Consider the following 13989-nt stretch of genomic DNA (forward strand, 5'->3'; position numbering starts at 1 on the left):
CTTTTTTTACTTTTAGTGGCTCAGCCAAAAGCAGTTACACGAACAATTCTTAAACCCAGCCCAGAAGATGAAGCAATATATGGGTAAGGTGGTACTTGCTGAGTTCTTTTGCACTCCATATTCTTCCAGTGACCAGTGCGTGATTCTTGGCTGCATGGATTTCTGTTCTTTCTCCCATTTGGTGATACTCCCTTTATAGCTTAGTGCCAAGAAGAGGTGACATGGCTTCTAACTGATGATACTTGAGATCAACTTAGTTTTAGAAATATATGCCTGGAATCTACCTGGAAGATACAGAACACTCTGTATTTCTGGGTTTGCATGGGAACATATGCAAGAATTTTGCGTTTTTTTATTTTTATTAATAGGAAACTGATTTTGAGAGTTTCCAAATACAGAAATTGAAGGAATAGAAGTATTGGAATTGTAAGGAGAAGCCTTAAGTTTTGAAAATGTCCATGGCTTGGTGTATTGTTTTAAATGAAACCCTTTTGGGGTTGGAGCCTGCATATGTTGTCATTGATGTGCAAATTAATCAAGTGATTATTTTGGTGAAGGGGAATTTATAATACAGGCTTAGGGTATTATTGAGAATGGCTGACAGATAAGTAGTGTCCTCTGAGTTGGAAGGTCACTCAGTCATACAGCTTTTCTGACAGCAAAAAAAGCTGAGCCTAGTCCAGTAGTTTATCCCACTGCAATGTGAAGGGACTGATTGTTAATGTCTCAATAGATTATACTTGAAAATATTTCTCATTACAAGAAAATTTGAAGACTTCTAACAAACATGTTACACAGTAAAGAAAATAGGTGTCAGTTTAATTCATATGACAGTTCTTTAAATTATAGAAGAAAAAAACCAGTGAGTTTGGTTACTCATAACTCAGTGTGTTTTCACAGAAACCACAGGTGTTCATATAATAGAGGATAGAGCAGGTACGGAGCTACTTTGGGGTTTCAGAAACAGGCACCTTTTTCCTTGCTCAGCAGGAGCATGGCATGCCATTTAGTCACTATTCCTAGTTCTTTTTCCATTCTGAAAAATGCAAATTCCCTGCTTCCTGCCTTCACTGAATTACCTTAGTAAATATAGCCTATATAGTGAAAGAAAGGAGGTAAGAATATTATTAATATGATGTTATTAAGGGGTTGTAATTTTTTCTTTTGGCGTCCTAAAATTGTTATTTGCTTTAATATCTGGCCTTACTTCCTTTTTCTGTTTGTAAATCCTGTAGCCCTAATACAAAAATGGTGAGATTCAAGAAGGGGGACAGTGTGGGTCTGCGACTGGCTGGTGGAAATGATGTAGGGATATTTATTGCTGGAATTCAAGAAGGTACCTCAGCTGATGAGGAGGGACTGCAAGAAGGAGATCAGATTCTTAAGGTATGAGTATGTGTCCCTGAAATGCAAATTTCATTTGCTTCTCTTACTGGAAATATGGAAGAAATTATGATCTTAGGAATCAAATTATTGCTTTGCATTGCTTTGCAAGGGTGTATATGTGGTGGAGGGATCTTACAGAAATGAGTTCTTGAAGGAGCATTATATACCCATTGTATATATAAGCTTTAGTTTGTTTATAATTTTGTAGAAGGAGTAGTTAAATATTAATCAAGAAAAATGCTGCAAGATGGCACAATACATTTTTTGTACGATGTTTCTTCCTAGTCTTGGAGGAGGAAAAATAGGGGCCAAAAATTCTTCTTCCATCTTTCTCCAGTTTATTTGGGTCATGGTGATTTATTTTTCAGGTTTCTGATTTATATCATCTGTGCCACTTAATCACTTAATTCTTTTTTTTTTTCTGAAAATTCACATGGAAGGTTAATGTAATTTTCCCTCTATCTCTTTTGTCTTGCCTCTTCTAGAGGCTGTTAAAGTTGAAGAAACAATCTAGCAGTGTACAACCAGATCATTTTATTTCAGGAAGATTACTGTTAATATCTGGAATTAAGTATTAACAAGAGACAATAATTTACTATTTTATAGATAGATAGAGATATACGGATATATATATAAAAATAATAAGGGGAGAGAATATTAAGATTTTTCAGATGAAAGAAACATCTGTGGTTATTCCTTTTATTGTTGATTTATCACTTGTTGTGGGTTTTTTTTGTTATGTAGGTAAACACTCAAGACTTCAGAGGCATTGTTCGGGAAGAAGCTGTTTTGTATCTCCTAGAAATTCCCAAAGGTGAAACTGTGACAATTTTGGCTCAAAGCAAATATGAAGGTAGGTGCTTTGAAAAAAATGTGTGTATATCTATGAATCTTTTAAGCTGTGCTTTGTCAGTGAAACAACAGATAATTTCTCTTGTGCTTATTTTTGATAGCATTTTAGTTTCTCTCCTTTTCACTAGTTGAGAAGATAGCTGTATTCCATACATACAGTGCTGCATGTGTGCTGTGTTTTTCAGAGTACTTCTCCATGTCTTTTATTAGCAAATAGCAACTCTTAATCCTGAGAAGGGATAAGGTGCTGCTTTTTCCTCTGGTTTTTTGTCTGTAGCAGCTGGGAGAAGATCTGCTGTGCTTTGGCAGTCAGAAGGGATTTTCTGTCAGCAGAAAATGGACAATTTTATTCATGAGCAGTTAAGGAGCAAGAAAAGCTTCTTGCTTTCCTTTTGGGAGACACAGCCTGCTGCAAGACTGTAGTAGCATAGCTGCCTTTTGCCCTGGAGCTGTAAGGGCTGTGCACATACAAGTATGGAACACTCCTAATAAGAGTGTGTAGGGGAATGTAGATTTGAGTTTTTTCATCTTTTGGAGGAGATGCTTAGAATTTCAAAGCTATATTTGCTATAAGAGTAAAAATATATAAGCTAAAATGGAGGTCTTGTTTTAGTCTACAGAGACATCATGGCCTGTGGCAGAGGAGATTCATTCTTCATCAGGAGTCACTTTGAATGTGAAAAAGAGTCACCACAGAGCTTAGCATTCACCAGGGGAGAGATCTTTAGAGTAGTTGATACACTGTATGATGGCAAACTGGGAAACTGGCTGGCTGTGAGAATTGGAAATGAACTGGAAAAGGGCCTCATTCCAAATAAGAGCAGGTAAGGTGCTTCCCACCCATTGTTAGAAGTAAGATTTTTTTTCCCTTCACCAAGTCATTTTTGCTTCCTATGTCATTCCTTTCTTCCTTTCTATTCTCTTCTACAAGAATGAAAGAATTGTTTTGTCTTCATTTTTACAAGAATTGTGCCTATAAAAAACTACATATTTTAGAACCATGGCATTATGCAAGGAGTCAGTGAGAGAGGGTGGTGTTACCTACATACCAGGTCATTATTTAGCACAGACATAAAGCTTGGGTCTCAGCAATCAACCAAGCTTTGAGCAGTAGCTGCTTCAGTTCCTCTTCCAGAAAATGGGTGGTGGGTCCTATTTTTGTTGGGTTTTTGCTTTTTTTACCCGCTGCCTTCTTTGTATGTTCACCCTCATCAGATCAAAACAAAAGACCCCGATGAAACAAAAAAGCTAAACAAAACCCTTCACCTTAGGAAGCTCATGACTCTTTGTGCAAGAATAGTCTGATGATTAATCTTCAGAAGAATTCAGTACTTGAATTTCTGATGTTTATCCTTTTGGACAGTGTTTTCAGAATGTATTCTGAGACAGAGGTTTTTTGTTTTGTTTTTGGTATTGTTTTTTTGTTTGTTTGTTTGTTTTTGTAGCTGTAGTCTGTATTTTTGTATGAAATATTGAGTGAAGCACAGCAACATTTTGCTTAAATATGCTTTCCTAATCAAAATGCATGGAAGGTTATAATAACTGTTCAGATGTACACAGTGCTTAAAACTATTAAAATCAATCAGACAAAAAATACCAAACCTACAACCACAACCAGACTGTAGCTGAATTTTGCAAGAATACTCTGATGATTAATCTTCAGAAGAATTCAGTGCTTGAAGTTCTTATGTTTATCCTTGTGGACAGTGTTTTCAGAATGTATTCTGAGACAGAGGTTTTTTGTTTTGGTTTTGGTTTGGTGGTTTTTTATTGATTTTTTTTTTGTTGTTGTTTGTTTGTTTTTGTAGCTGTAGTCTGTATTTTTGTATGAAATATTGAGTGAAGCACAGCAACATTTTGCTTAAATATGCTTTCCTAATCAAAATGCATGGAAGGTTATAATAACTGTTCAGATGTACACAGTGCTTAAAACTATTAAAATCAATCAGACAAAAAATACCAAACCTACAACCACAACCAGACTGTAGCTGAATTTTTAGACTGCAGCTTTTAAGTTCTTGAGTGTGGTTATGATTTTATGATGGAAGAAAAAGCTCACAATTACATGATGCACACAAGTTACAAAATACTCTTCTTGTGTGACTCCTGTGTCTGTTTCCCGGTAGGTACATTTTCTCCTCTCTGTCAATTGGTCTGACCAAACCAGCCTTTGTTTCTCTGCTCTAGTGACTTAATTTGTGTGACTCCTGTGTCTGTTTCCTGGTAGGTACATTTTCTCCTGTCAATTGGTCTGACCAAACCAGCCTTTGTTTCTCTGCTCTAGTGACTTAACTTTTGAGGCCTAATGGAGAAGAGAACAGTGACAGTAATTTCTTAGGCCTTCAGTTCTGAGTTGCTCTCTCTCACCACCTCTTTGCATTCTTTTATTTACACTCATGTAAGTGATCAGACCTCAGGACGTCATGTAAGTGTGAGACCTCAGAACTCATTCCTGCCCAGCAGCTTGTAGCTGTGGCAGGTTGGAGCATTGTTCTGACAATGTGTTTGCTCCAAGGTGAAGGCACCTGAACTTATGTGCTTTTAGCTCCACTCCTTTCTATCTATCTGGCAAATTATCTGTTGCAAATTCAAAGCCCATTGTTCAGTGAAAGCACCCTTGCCCTCCTTGACTAGTTCTGAACTCCCTGCTTTCTCTGTCAGAGCTGAACAGATGGCCAGTGTTCAAAATGCCCAGAAAGATGGCTCAAGTGATAGGGCAGATTTCTGGAGAACACGTGGCCAGCGATCTGGAGCAAAGAAGAATCTGAGGAAGAGTCGTGAAGATCTGACAGCTATTGTATCTGTGAGCACGAAATTCCCAGCTTACGAGCGCGTTCAGTTGCGTGAAGGTAGGTGAGACTGCTTTGAGCTTGCAGCCCATTTATTGCTGACTGCTTTAGCATCCAAATGTTTGGTCAGCTAAGAAAGTGATTTCTAACAACTTCTAACTATGTTAAATTAGAACAACAGGAAGGGATGACATTTTTCTCAGAATGGAGATTTCTGGATGCTACTAATTAGTCTATAAGAAAACCTCTTTACTCCTTTAAACGGCTGTTGTTCTCTCTTGCCTCCAAAATATACCTGCCAGTTTGAAGGTTCAAAATTAAATATGGATGAAACAGCAGGGCTTTACTTGTTTCCTCGTATTCTTCTTGGCTAGCTCTGAAAGTACACTCCATATGCCTGAGATCAACCTCAATCTTCATAAATAGCTTCAACAGTAGGTTCAGAGCAAATAGAACCCAAGTATTTTCAACAGTCCAAATATAGTCATGGCACATGTGGTCTATCTCCATGATTGTAAACTAGCTGTATTACTAGTGGTGAGCAGATCAAGCTGATTTTCTGGGTAGTAGCACATGACAGTATTCTGGAGCAAGACAAACTAGTAAAGAGTATTTTAAAAAAGATTCCAGATGCCAGGATGAAGACTTGGGGTAATGGCATTCCCCCATTAACTCTGAGGAGTGTGTTTTCACTTGCTTCAACATGAGCAGTAACATAGTTTTACATTTCTTTGCTTCTTCAAGCTGCATTGCAGTAGATTTATCATTTGTGTCCTTATTCACACAAAACCCACTGTGTCAAGGTTCCTGGAGTTTTGATGGATGGAAAGATAAATGAAGATCTGTACATTTTTAGATGTAAAATATTCTAAATACAATTCCACTAGAAGGAATAAGAAAGCTGTTAATGAAAACAGTCTCTTACTTCTCAGCTGGTAAAAGTAGTTTTCTCTGTTATGTTGTTGCACAAACCTTTGAGAAATAGTTTTTTTTAAATACCTTTTTTATAACTACAACTTAATTATCACCTTTGCATGGTAACTGAAGGTCTTGTATTTTATATATAAAGCTAGTCTTACCAGATTTCTCTTTTCTCCAAATATTTTTCTTTCAGCTGGTTTTAAGAGACCTGTGGTGATATTTGGCCCTATTGCAGATGTTGCTATGGAGAAGTTGTCAAATGATTTGCCTCACCTGTACCAGACAGCAAGTAAGTTGTCCTCTTAGTGTCTTTTTCATCCTTAACTGAGAGAATGGATAACTTAATAATCACAGCTGCCTGGCCACTCTAGATAAGCTAAAATGTTGTCTTTGCAGAGACAGAGCCCAGAGATGCAGGTTCTGAGAAGTCAACTGGGGTAGTGCGCTTGAACACTGTGAGGCAAATCATTGAGCAGGTAGGGCATTCCTCTGAAAATTGCTTATGCTCAAAGGCATGGTGTTTGATTTGTTTGCTCCTGGAACTTTCCAAGTGCTCACATTTTTACTGCATCTATTTCTGTAATAAGCTTAATGATAAAGCTATTTTGAAGTTGTTCAACAGCAATTTTAATATTTTTTGTAACTTCGAACCTGGTATTAGAAACTACATTTTCCTTCTCAAGTCCATTCTAAATTTGGACAGAGGAGAATCTGTTTTGATACATGCTTTTTGAATTTTCCAGAGGCTTTACAGTCATACAGTGCTCTTCTTGCTCTTAACATTCTAAATATGGTATAACTGTGGGAAGATGTGATTCACAAGTTGTGCTTACAACAAAACCAGTATCGTGGTTTTCTTAGGATCCCATGTTCCAGTCACCTCCACTTGTTCCCACATGCACCACATTGACTGGTCTTTCTTGTTAACAGGATAAACATGCTTTGTTGGATGTCACTCCTAAAGCAGTGGACCTGCTAAATTACACCCAGTGGTTTCCAATTGTGGTCTTCTTTAACCCAGACAGTAAACAGGGTGTGAAGACCATGAGACAAAGGCTATGTCCTACATCAAACAAGAGCTCAAGAAAACTTTATGAGCAAGCAAACAAACTGAAGAAAACTTGCTCCCACCTCTTTACAGGTAAGGAAGAATGTTTGTTTAACCTGTTGACTAAGAGGGTATTGTATGGAACTGTGTAAGTCTTGAGACATCTACTTATTACTCTGCATATTAGCTCGTGCAGGCTGGAATTAAAAGACTGTGAAGGTGTGGTCATGAGTAATGCCTTCCTTGATTTCTTTTAAAGTTCCTTGTTCTGCCAAATTCTAATGGAAAAGAAATTTTATGCTGGTGTACTGCCATTAAAAGATAAGTGATTTAATAAGCTTAGAAATGGACCAACAATAAAGCAAGAATACCACGCTTCTGTCAGTGATCTAAATGAAGTGGCTGTTTAACATTCTCACATATTTAAACCAAAAAGTGTTAAACAGCAAAGAATGGATAAAGGATTGTATTGCATTTACCATGTTATACACCTTTTCCTTCAATTTTTACAGCAACCATTAATTTGAATTCAGCCAACGATAGCTGGTATGGTAGCCTGAAGGATACAATTCAGCAACAGCAAGGAGAAGCAGTATGGGTGTCAGAAGGAAAGGTAAGCAGTCAGTCCATGCTCTCTGAAGCTATACAAATGTTTCAAAGTATCTCTTGCCAGTAAAAATTGTTCAAAATTTCATTTGCCAGTGGTCAGCAGGCTAGACAAATAGTCAGTTGAAGTATGTCTTTAACAAAAAAAAAAATTATTATTCTTTCTGTAAGACTTTGGCGCTTTCATCACTAATGCTGGGCTAGGGGAGAATGATGATGAGGGATAAACCTCTACAGGACTTTTCGTTGTGATTCTTCATTAGTTTCTTTCAGTTCTATGAAGTCATTCCTAAGGGCTTGTTTGGCCTGATGTTTAGTCTTAACTGGACTTTAATTTATTTACGCTTTGTTCCTTACTTCTTACTGACTTTTCCCTAGATGGATGGCATGGAAGATGACACCGATGATCGTATGTCTTACCTTACTGCCATGGGTGCTGACTATTTGAGCTGTGACAGCCGGCTGATCAGTGACTTAGAGGATACAGATGGAGAAGGTGGTGCATACACTGACAATGAACTTGATGAGCCTTTGGAGGAGCCAAGGATTTCATCTGTTAGCCGATCCTCTGAACCTGTGCATCACGAGGAGGTGAGATGATTGGATTTTTAAGTAAGACTGAACTTTGGGCTTTCTGAAAACCCTTTATGTATGGCTTAAAAAATCAGAGGACTTTTTTATACAGCAGCTTTACCTTGCTTCTGATAGTGTTTTAGATCTACACTAAGGGGAACTGAAGGGGAAATTAATAATAGCTCTGCTTTTCTGCCTAAATTTATAGATTCTAAATTTATAGATTTCTTGATGATATCTCATGACCTTGAACTTTTCAATTTCATTTGCAATGGTTGCAGTCAGGTTGCTGGCAGTCTTTTGACTCCTGGTTACTGTGCCCCAAATTGTAAACTTGAGAGAGAGGAAAAATGATTGAATTACTGGCTACTGCAGTGATTTTATTTCTTTCTTTCACAGAGTTTAAAAAAGTTTACTCCAGAACCAAGGGCTCAGTTGAGAAAAGCTGGTAGCAGGGAGATCCTTAGAGAACCAAGTCCACCTCCAGCATTCAAGCCTGAACCACCTAAGGTAATTTGTAGAGACAAATCTGAATACAAACATCCTCTTTCTGGAGATCTCTCCAGGGTGGCAGATTGGAAAGAGCAATAGACATGGTCAGACACTAGAAAATATTTTAAGCATGGACAGAAGAAATGACTGAAAGTGTTGCAGGATCAAACAAAAAGAAAACTTCTTGGATAACATTTTTTCTCAAATACATGTGATCTCCAGTAGAGAATAAGAAAGTAAACTCCTTTTTTGTATCTACTAGCAAACTGAGAGGCACTTTTTAGCTGCGTAAGATCAAAAGTAGGCTAATCACCAGGAAAAACGTATCTTGTGGCTATTACTGTGAAGCATAAAATCAGAATCTACCACCTGACCATCACTAGAAATTTCTGTTAAATGTTTGGTCAGGAATGATGCAAGAGGGAAAAAAATAGGTCATAAATATTCAAAATACAGCCCAAGTATGCCTTGACAATGAAGATAGTGCAGAGGAGGACGTGCATAGGGAAAACAAAAGCTGAATATAAAACACTGGGTTCTGTGCACTTCTAAATTTTAGGTCATGACACTTCACGTTAAGCAGTAGTGAAAAATTATTTGGGGTATCAGTTTTCTCTGTGGTGTGCTCTAACACATGTAGTTCTGGTAATCCTTAACAAGTAGGACAAATAAATGTCTAAAAAGTGTAAATGTCCTGGTCTTCTACAGGCTGATGTGTGGTCTATGAGCATATGCCCAAAATGTTGCAGCAGTTCAAACATCTTTGAAAGGTTACATCATATGAAAATTGACCCTAATAAATACATAGATAAATACAAGTGATTACTTAAAGAAGGTTAAAGCCTTCTTTTGAAACTAAAATTATACAGTTACTGATGTAAACTTTATGGGTTTTATACTTGCAGGGGAAGTTACAAAACAGAGAGGATCCATATGACTTCCCCAAGAGCTATGACTCCAAGTTGAGTAATGTTGCTGTCAGCAGTGAGCCTTCAACTGTATCAGCCAAACCACCACCACCACCTGTTTCTCTGAAACCTGCCTTTGGGCGTCCCATTCTGAGAAACTCTCAGCCAGCAGTCGTGCCTGCAGAGGAGCAGGAGGAGGAGGCAAAGTTGGAAGAGGAAGGAAGCGAACAAGAAAATACTCCAAAATCAGTACTGAGGAAAGTGAAAATATTTGAGGAGATGGATCACAAGGCAAGGATGCAAAGAATGCAAGAGCTACAAGAGGCCCAGAATGCCAGGGTATGAGGAGATGCCTTTCCCCGTCCTGTGCTTTGCAACCTATACAACAGCCAGAGTCCTGGAAACAAAAATCATGCCCTTTGCATTGTGTTGCTTATGGAGGGAGAAGTTTGGAAAACCACACACAGAGACATAATCTCACTTGTTGTGTGCATTTGTGTATGAAAAGAGGTCATATTTTAAGGTTTCCTGTTGTAGCCGTAAAAACCTGACTTCTAATAATCCTGTTGCTTTTGGTAATCCATTGTTCTCAAGTGTGCTTTGAATTAGTACTCTAGCAAAAGATTATACAATTTTAGGAATATCAACAGGATATTACCAATTTGTGCTTTAATTATTTCAGATGGAGCAGTGTCCTGCTAGATCCTACATCCAAATATAGGATCAAAAAAGAACAATTATTTTCTTCTACTTTCTTTTAAAGCTTGAAATAGCCCAAAAGCATCCGGATATTTATGCTGTCCCCGTCAAAACACAGAAGTCAGAACAGAGCTGGCCCCAGCCAATGAGGTAAGGTGTATCCAGTTCCAAACATTCTGTCTCGATTTTTGACTTTGCTCACAGAAGGAAAACTGATCTTGCCAGTTTTTGTTCATACAAGTCATCCTGCTGTGGTATATCATTTTGTTGTGATGCCTCAAAGATTATCATAAAGGTGGGGCAGAATTTTAGCGAACTCTTCAGTGAACTCATTTCAGGATTTTTTTTCTCTTAGTTCATTCATAGTAAGTTCATTTATAGTATTTGAGTCATCTGGGAAGAAACACTGTATTTCACTGAAATATTTGCAGAGACAGTTTTTTGCCCCAATCAGTGTTACAGAAGCTGGCCTGCATTCATGTCCTCTGATGTCCATTCTAGCTGTGCTAGGTACTTGATGACTGGTAGTCTATCCTAACAAATATTTGCTGTTCTAATAACATTTAATTACTTAAATGCTTCTTCTTTACAGATACGTAGTGTGGCTAGGTAAGCTAAAGATGAAAGTTGATACAGGTGACCCATCAAATCTCATTAAAGTAGTCGTCTTTCATTAAATTTCAGTAAGTTCTAGAAGGGTCAACCCCTGTGTCATCTTACCCTACACAATGCAAATATCTAAGACTTGACAGCTATGCAAGAGCTAACACACTGCATGATGGACTTTGTCTTCTGCTCTTCAGGACTCTTAATTTTTTCTTACATCTTAGCAATAGCCAATAGAAATGGAACTTTTTTTCCCTAGTGAGTCAAATGCTTTGATGTCATAGTAAATAATCTAAGATGCAAAGATGGAAAACGGGTATTTTCTGGATTTCTTGGCAGGTTTAGAAAAGCATTATTTTTATATAGCATTTGAAGCTTTATAAATGTAATGAAAATTAATATTTTACCATGTTTGCGGAGTGTTTGCTTACATGTAGAAATCAGTGTTGTTGGCTTTTTACAGGAGTGTTAATGATTGGTCTAGAAAGAAGTATTTAATCCCTGGGAAAAAGATGTAAGGAGAATACCATCATTTTTTTTCCAGAGCATGGGTTGCAAAAATCATGGGTTTGAAACGGAGGAAATACCCTGCATTTAAAGATTCTATTTTTTCTATGTCTGCTTGATGTCATGTCAAATGTGTAGCACCATACTGTATAAAAAGTGAATGTGGGGGTTATTTCTGCCTACTTTTAAGGCTAAGTGCCTTAGTGAGAGCCGTGATTGAAAAGGCTACCAATTTGAGTGAAAAGGATACCAATTTAAGAAATGTCACATAAGAAGTCTTTGGACTTTGAGACAGAAGACTGAGTATGCAAAAGAAGAAGGAGGTGTAGAGCAAATTCTGTGCAAAACTAATTAAGGGAGATGTCGGGGTTGTAGCAAGGCTGGAAACCTCTCTGCTCAGGGAATATAGTACTGTGAAGCTACTGATGTCTGTGTGTGCAGTTTGAAATTTGGCATTTTTCCAGGTAGGTTGAGTACTTCAAATCTGAACAGCATCCTCCCCCTTGATGGAAATAAGATGCCCCTCCAGATAGGTTTGCTATAGTTACGCAGTTTTGTATTGGCTAGAAGGGGTTTCATTTGCTCCATCTGCCTTTCTAAGCTCTATGTGGCCATAAAGCAGATATTAAGCATAACTATTTTTTGGTTTTTCATAATGGGAGTAGACATGGTCTCTTTCTCTTTTCTTGTTCTGCTACGTTAGCTCCAGGCCTCCAGAACCCCAGAAGGCTCCTGTTAGACCTTACCTGGAGAACCGCGTCAGTTACGGCAGCGATGCGGAGGAGGGGGAGGAGGAGTACCGCCGGCAGCTGGCAGACCACTCCAAGAAGGGCTATTATGGACAGCCATCCAGATACAGAGACACAGAATTGTAGGCTTGCTAGTATGTTCATGTCTAACACTCGTCTGAGGTTTCTTCCTTCGCAGCCAAAGTGGAACAGTAATTAGCCTTGAAAAGCTGTATTTTTACTGGGGGTGGTGTTAGAGGGTACGCTACTCAACTCAGACATATCTATACACTGGAACTGGAAGAGTTCATTTTTTGGGGATATTATTTTGTCAGTGTCTATGAAAAGAAATCACTATTGCCTGAATGCTGTTGCCTGTTTTATAAGGACCAAATCCTTAAAGTTTGTGTTAATTCTTGGCATTTTCGTATTTTAATATAAGCCCCCCTTTTTCCTTTTTATTAACGCTGCCTTTTTGGACTGTTCTGCTGTGTTATAAAAGTATGATCCCAGAGATACACTTCTAATGCAATAGAACTAAATGTGAAAGTGTATTTGAAGAACAGTAAGTGCCTTTAACAAGAAGCATCTGAAGCTGTTTGTTTTGACATGTGATACTTGGTGCAAAGCCATAACACACTAAAAAGGGGATTGACTGTTTTACCTATCCTTATTTTTTATCAGTTTCATGGTAACAATTTTCCTTGCATGTTATTTTTCTAAGTTCATAGATGCATATACGATATTCATAAATACTGACTGTACATATTAAAGGTGCAATTGACTGGGTGGTTGGAAAAGACCAGGATGTGCTTAAACGGAGAAAACGGTGTAGAAAATTCAGTCACATATTAAAATTTACACAGACTGCAAATAATAAAGTATATATTCTAGACAAACCTTGTGTATCTCATTTTTCTTTTCAACAGTATTAGTCTAGAATTGCTGACTTCCATGAGTATGCTGTTTCAGTTCAGGGTCTTCTCTCCTGTTCAAGTCACTGGGAAACATCACTATTGATGTGCGTCACACTTTTCTGAAAATCATTTTAAAACCTGCTGTGATTTAAAACTGGTGCAAAACTGTGGAGTTCCTGCAAGGGAATTAAGTTATAATATTAAGTTTTGCCTTACCATTTCTGCTCTTCAGCCTTATACAATAAAATTCTTCAAAGAAGAATAAGGAAAAATTTATTTTGGTCATACAATATGAAAAATTATTTTCTAATGATCTTGTAAAAATAAAGTGCCTTCCAACCCTTAGCCATTATATTCTATATTAGGACAGTATTGTTCATCGGGAGGGTGGTTCAGCACTGACTGGAACAGTTCCCCAGGGAAGTGGTCACAGCACCAGCACAGCGCCAGCTTCTTGAACCAGAGTTCAAGAACCACTGGTCAATGCTCTCATGTACATGGGTGACTCTTGGGGATGGTGCTGTGCAGGTCCAGGAGCTGGACTCACTGGTCCTTGTGGCTCCCTTCCAACTCTGGAAGTCCATGATTCTGTTACGCTGTCTTAGAAAAGGTAGAATTTTCTTGCTGAAGCAATGGGATGAGGAAATTTGTGCTGCTCAGATTAGAATTATTTAGGTTGGAAAAGACCTGCAAGATCATCAAGTCCAGCCATAAACTGAACAGTGCCAAATCCACAACTGAAATATGTCCATACCACACCTGCACGTCTTTAAATTCCTACAGAGATAGCGACTCAACCACTTCACTTGGGCAGTTCAAATGCCTGACAGCGCTTTCTATGAACAGATTTTTCCTAATACCCATTTCCTAATACTCCTCCCTTGGAAACCATTTCCTCTTGTCCTGTCACTGAGAAGAAGTGCCACCTCACTACCAACCTCCTTGGTAGAGAGCCCC

General features: G+C 38.1%; 1 protein-coding gene across 4 annotated transcripts in view; it reads left to right on the forward strand.

The window, feature by feature from the left end:
* The window catches only part of TJP2 (tight junction protein 2), a 63106-nt gene extending 50092 nt beyond the window's left edge, over positions 1–13014 (forward strand). For all 4 annotated transcript variants that reach the window (XM_039729600.1, XM_039729598.1, XM_039729601.1 and 1 more), the window contains 14 exons: positions 17–83; positions 1236–1386; positions 2131–2239; positions 2852–3062; positions 4900–5087; positions 6142–6237; positions 6345–6424; positions 6879–7089; positions 7509–7609; positions 7981–8193; positions 8575–8685; positions 9573–9914; positions 10339–10424; positions 12091–13014. In XM_039729600.1, the coding sequence (XP_039585534.1) occupies positions 17–83; positions 1236–1386; positions 2131–2239; positions 2852–3062; positions 4900–5087; positions 6142–6237; positions 6345–6424; positions 6879–7089; positions 7509–7609; positions 7981–8193; positions 8575–8685; positions 9573–9914; positions 10339–10424; positions 12091–12262 (2138 nt within the window). In that variant the 3' untranslated portion in view covers positions 12263–13014. The remainder of the gene's footprint in view (positions 1–16; positions 84–1235; positions 1387–2130; positions 2240–2851; positions 3063–4899; positions 5088–6141; positions 6238–6344; positions 6425–6878; positions 7090–7508; positions 7610–7980; positions 8194–8574; positions 8686–9572; positions 9915–10338; positions 10425–12090) is intronic.
* The last annotated feature ends 975 nt before the right edge of the window (positions 13015–13989 follow it).

The sequence above is a fragment of the Passer montanus genome, unplaced genomic scaffold, assembly GCF_014805655.1.
Source record: "Passer montanus isolate IOZ18808 unplaced genomic scaffold, ASM1480565v1 scaffold7, whole genome shotgun sequence".
Classification (NCBI taxonomy): Eukaryota; Metazoa; Chordata; class Aves; order Passeriformes; family Passeridae; genus Passer; species Passer montanus.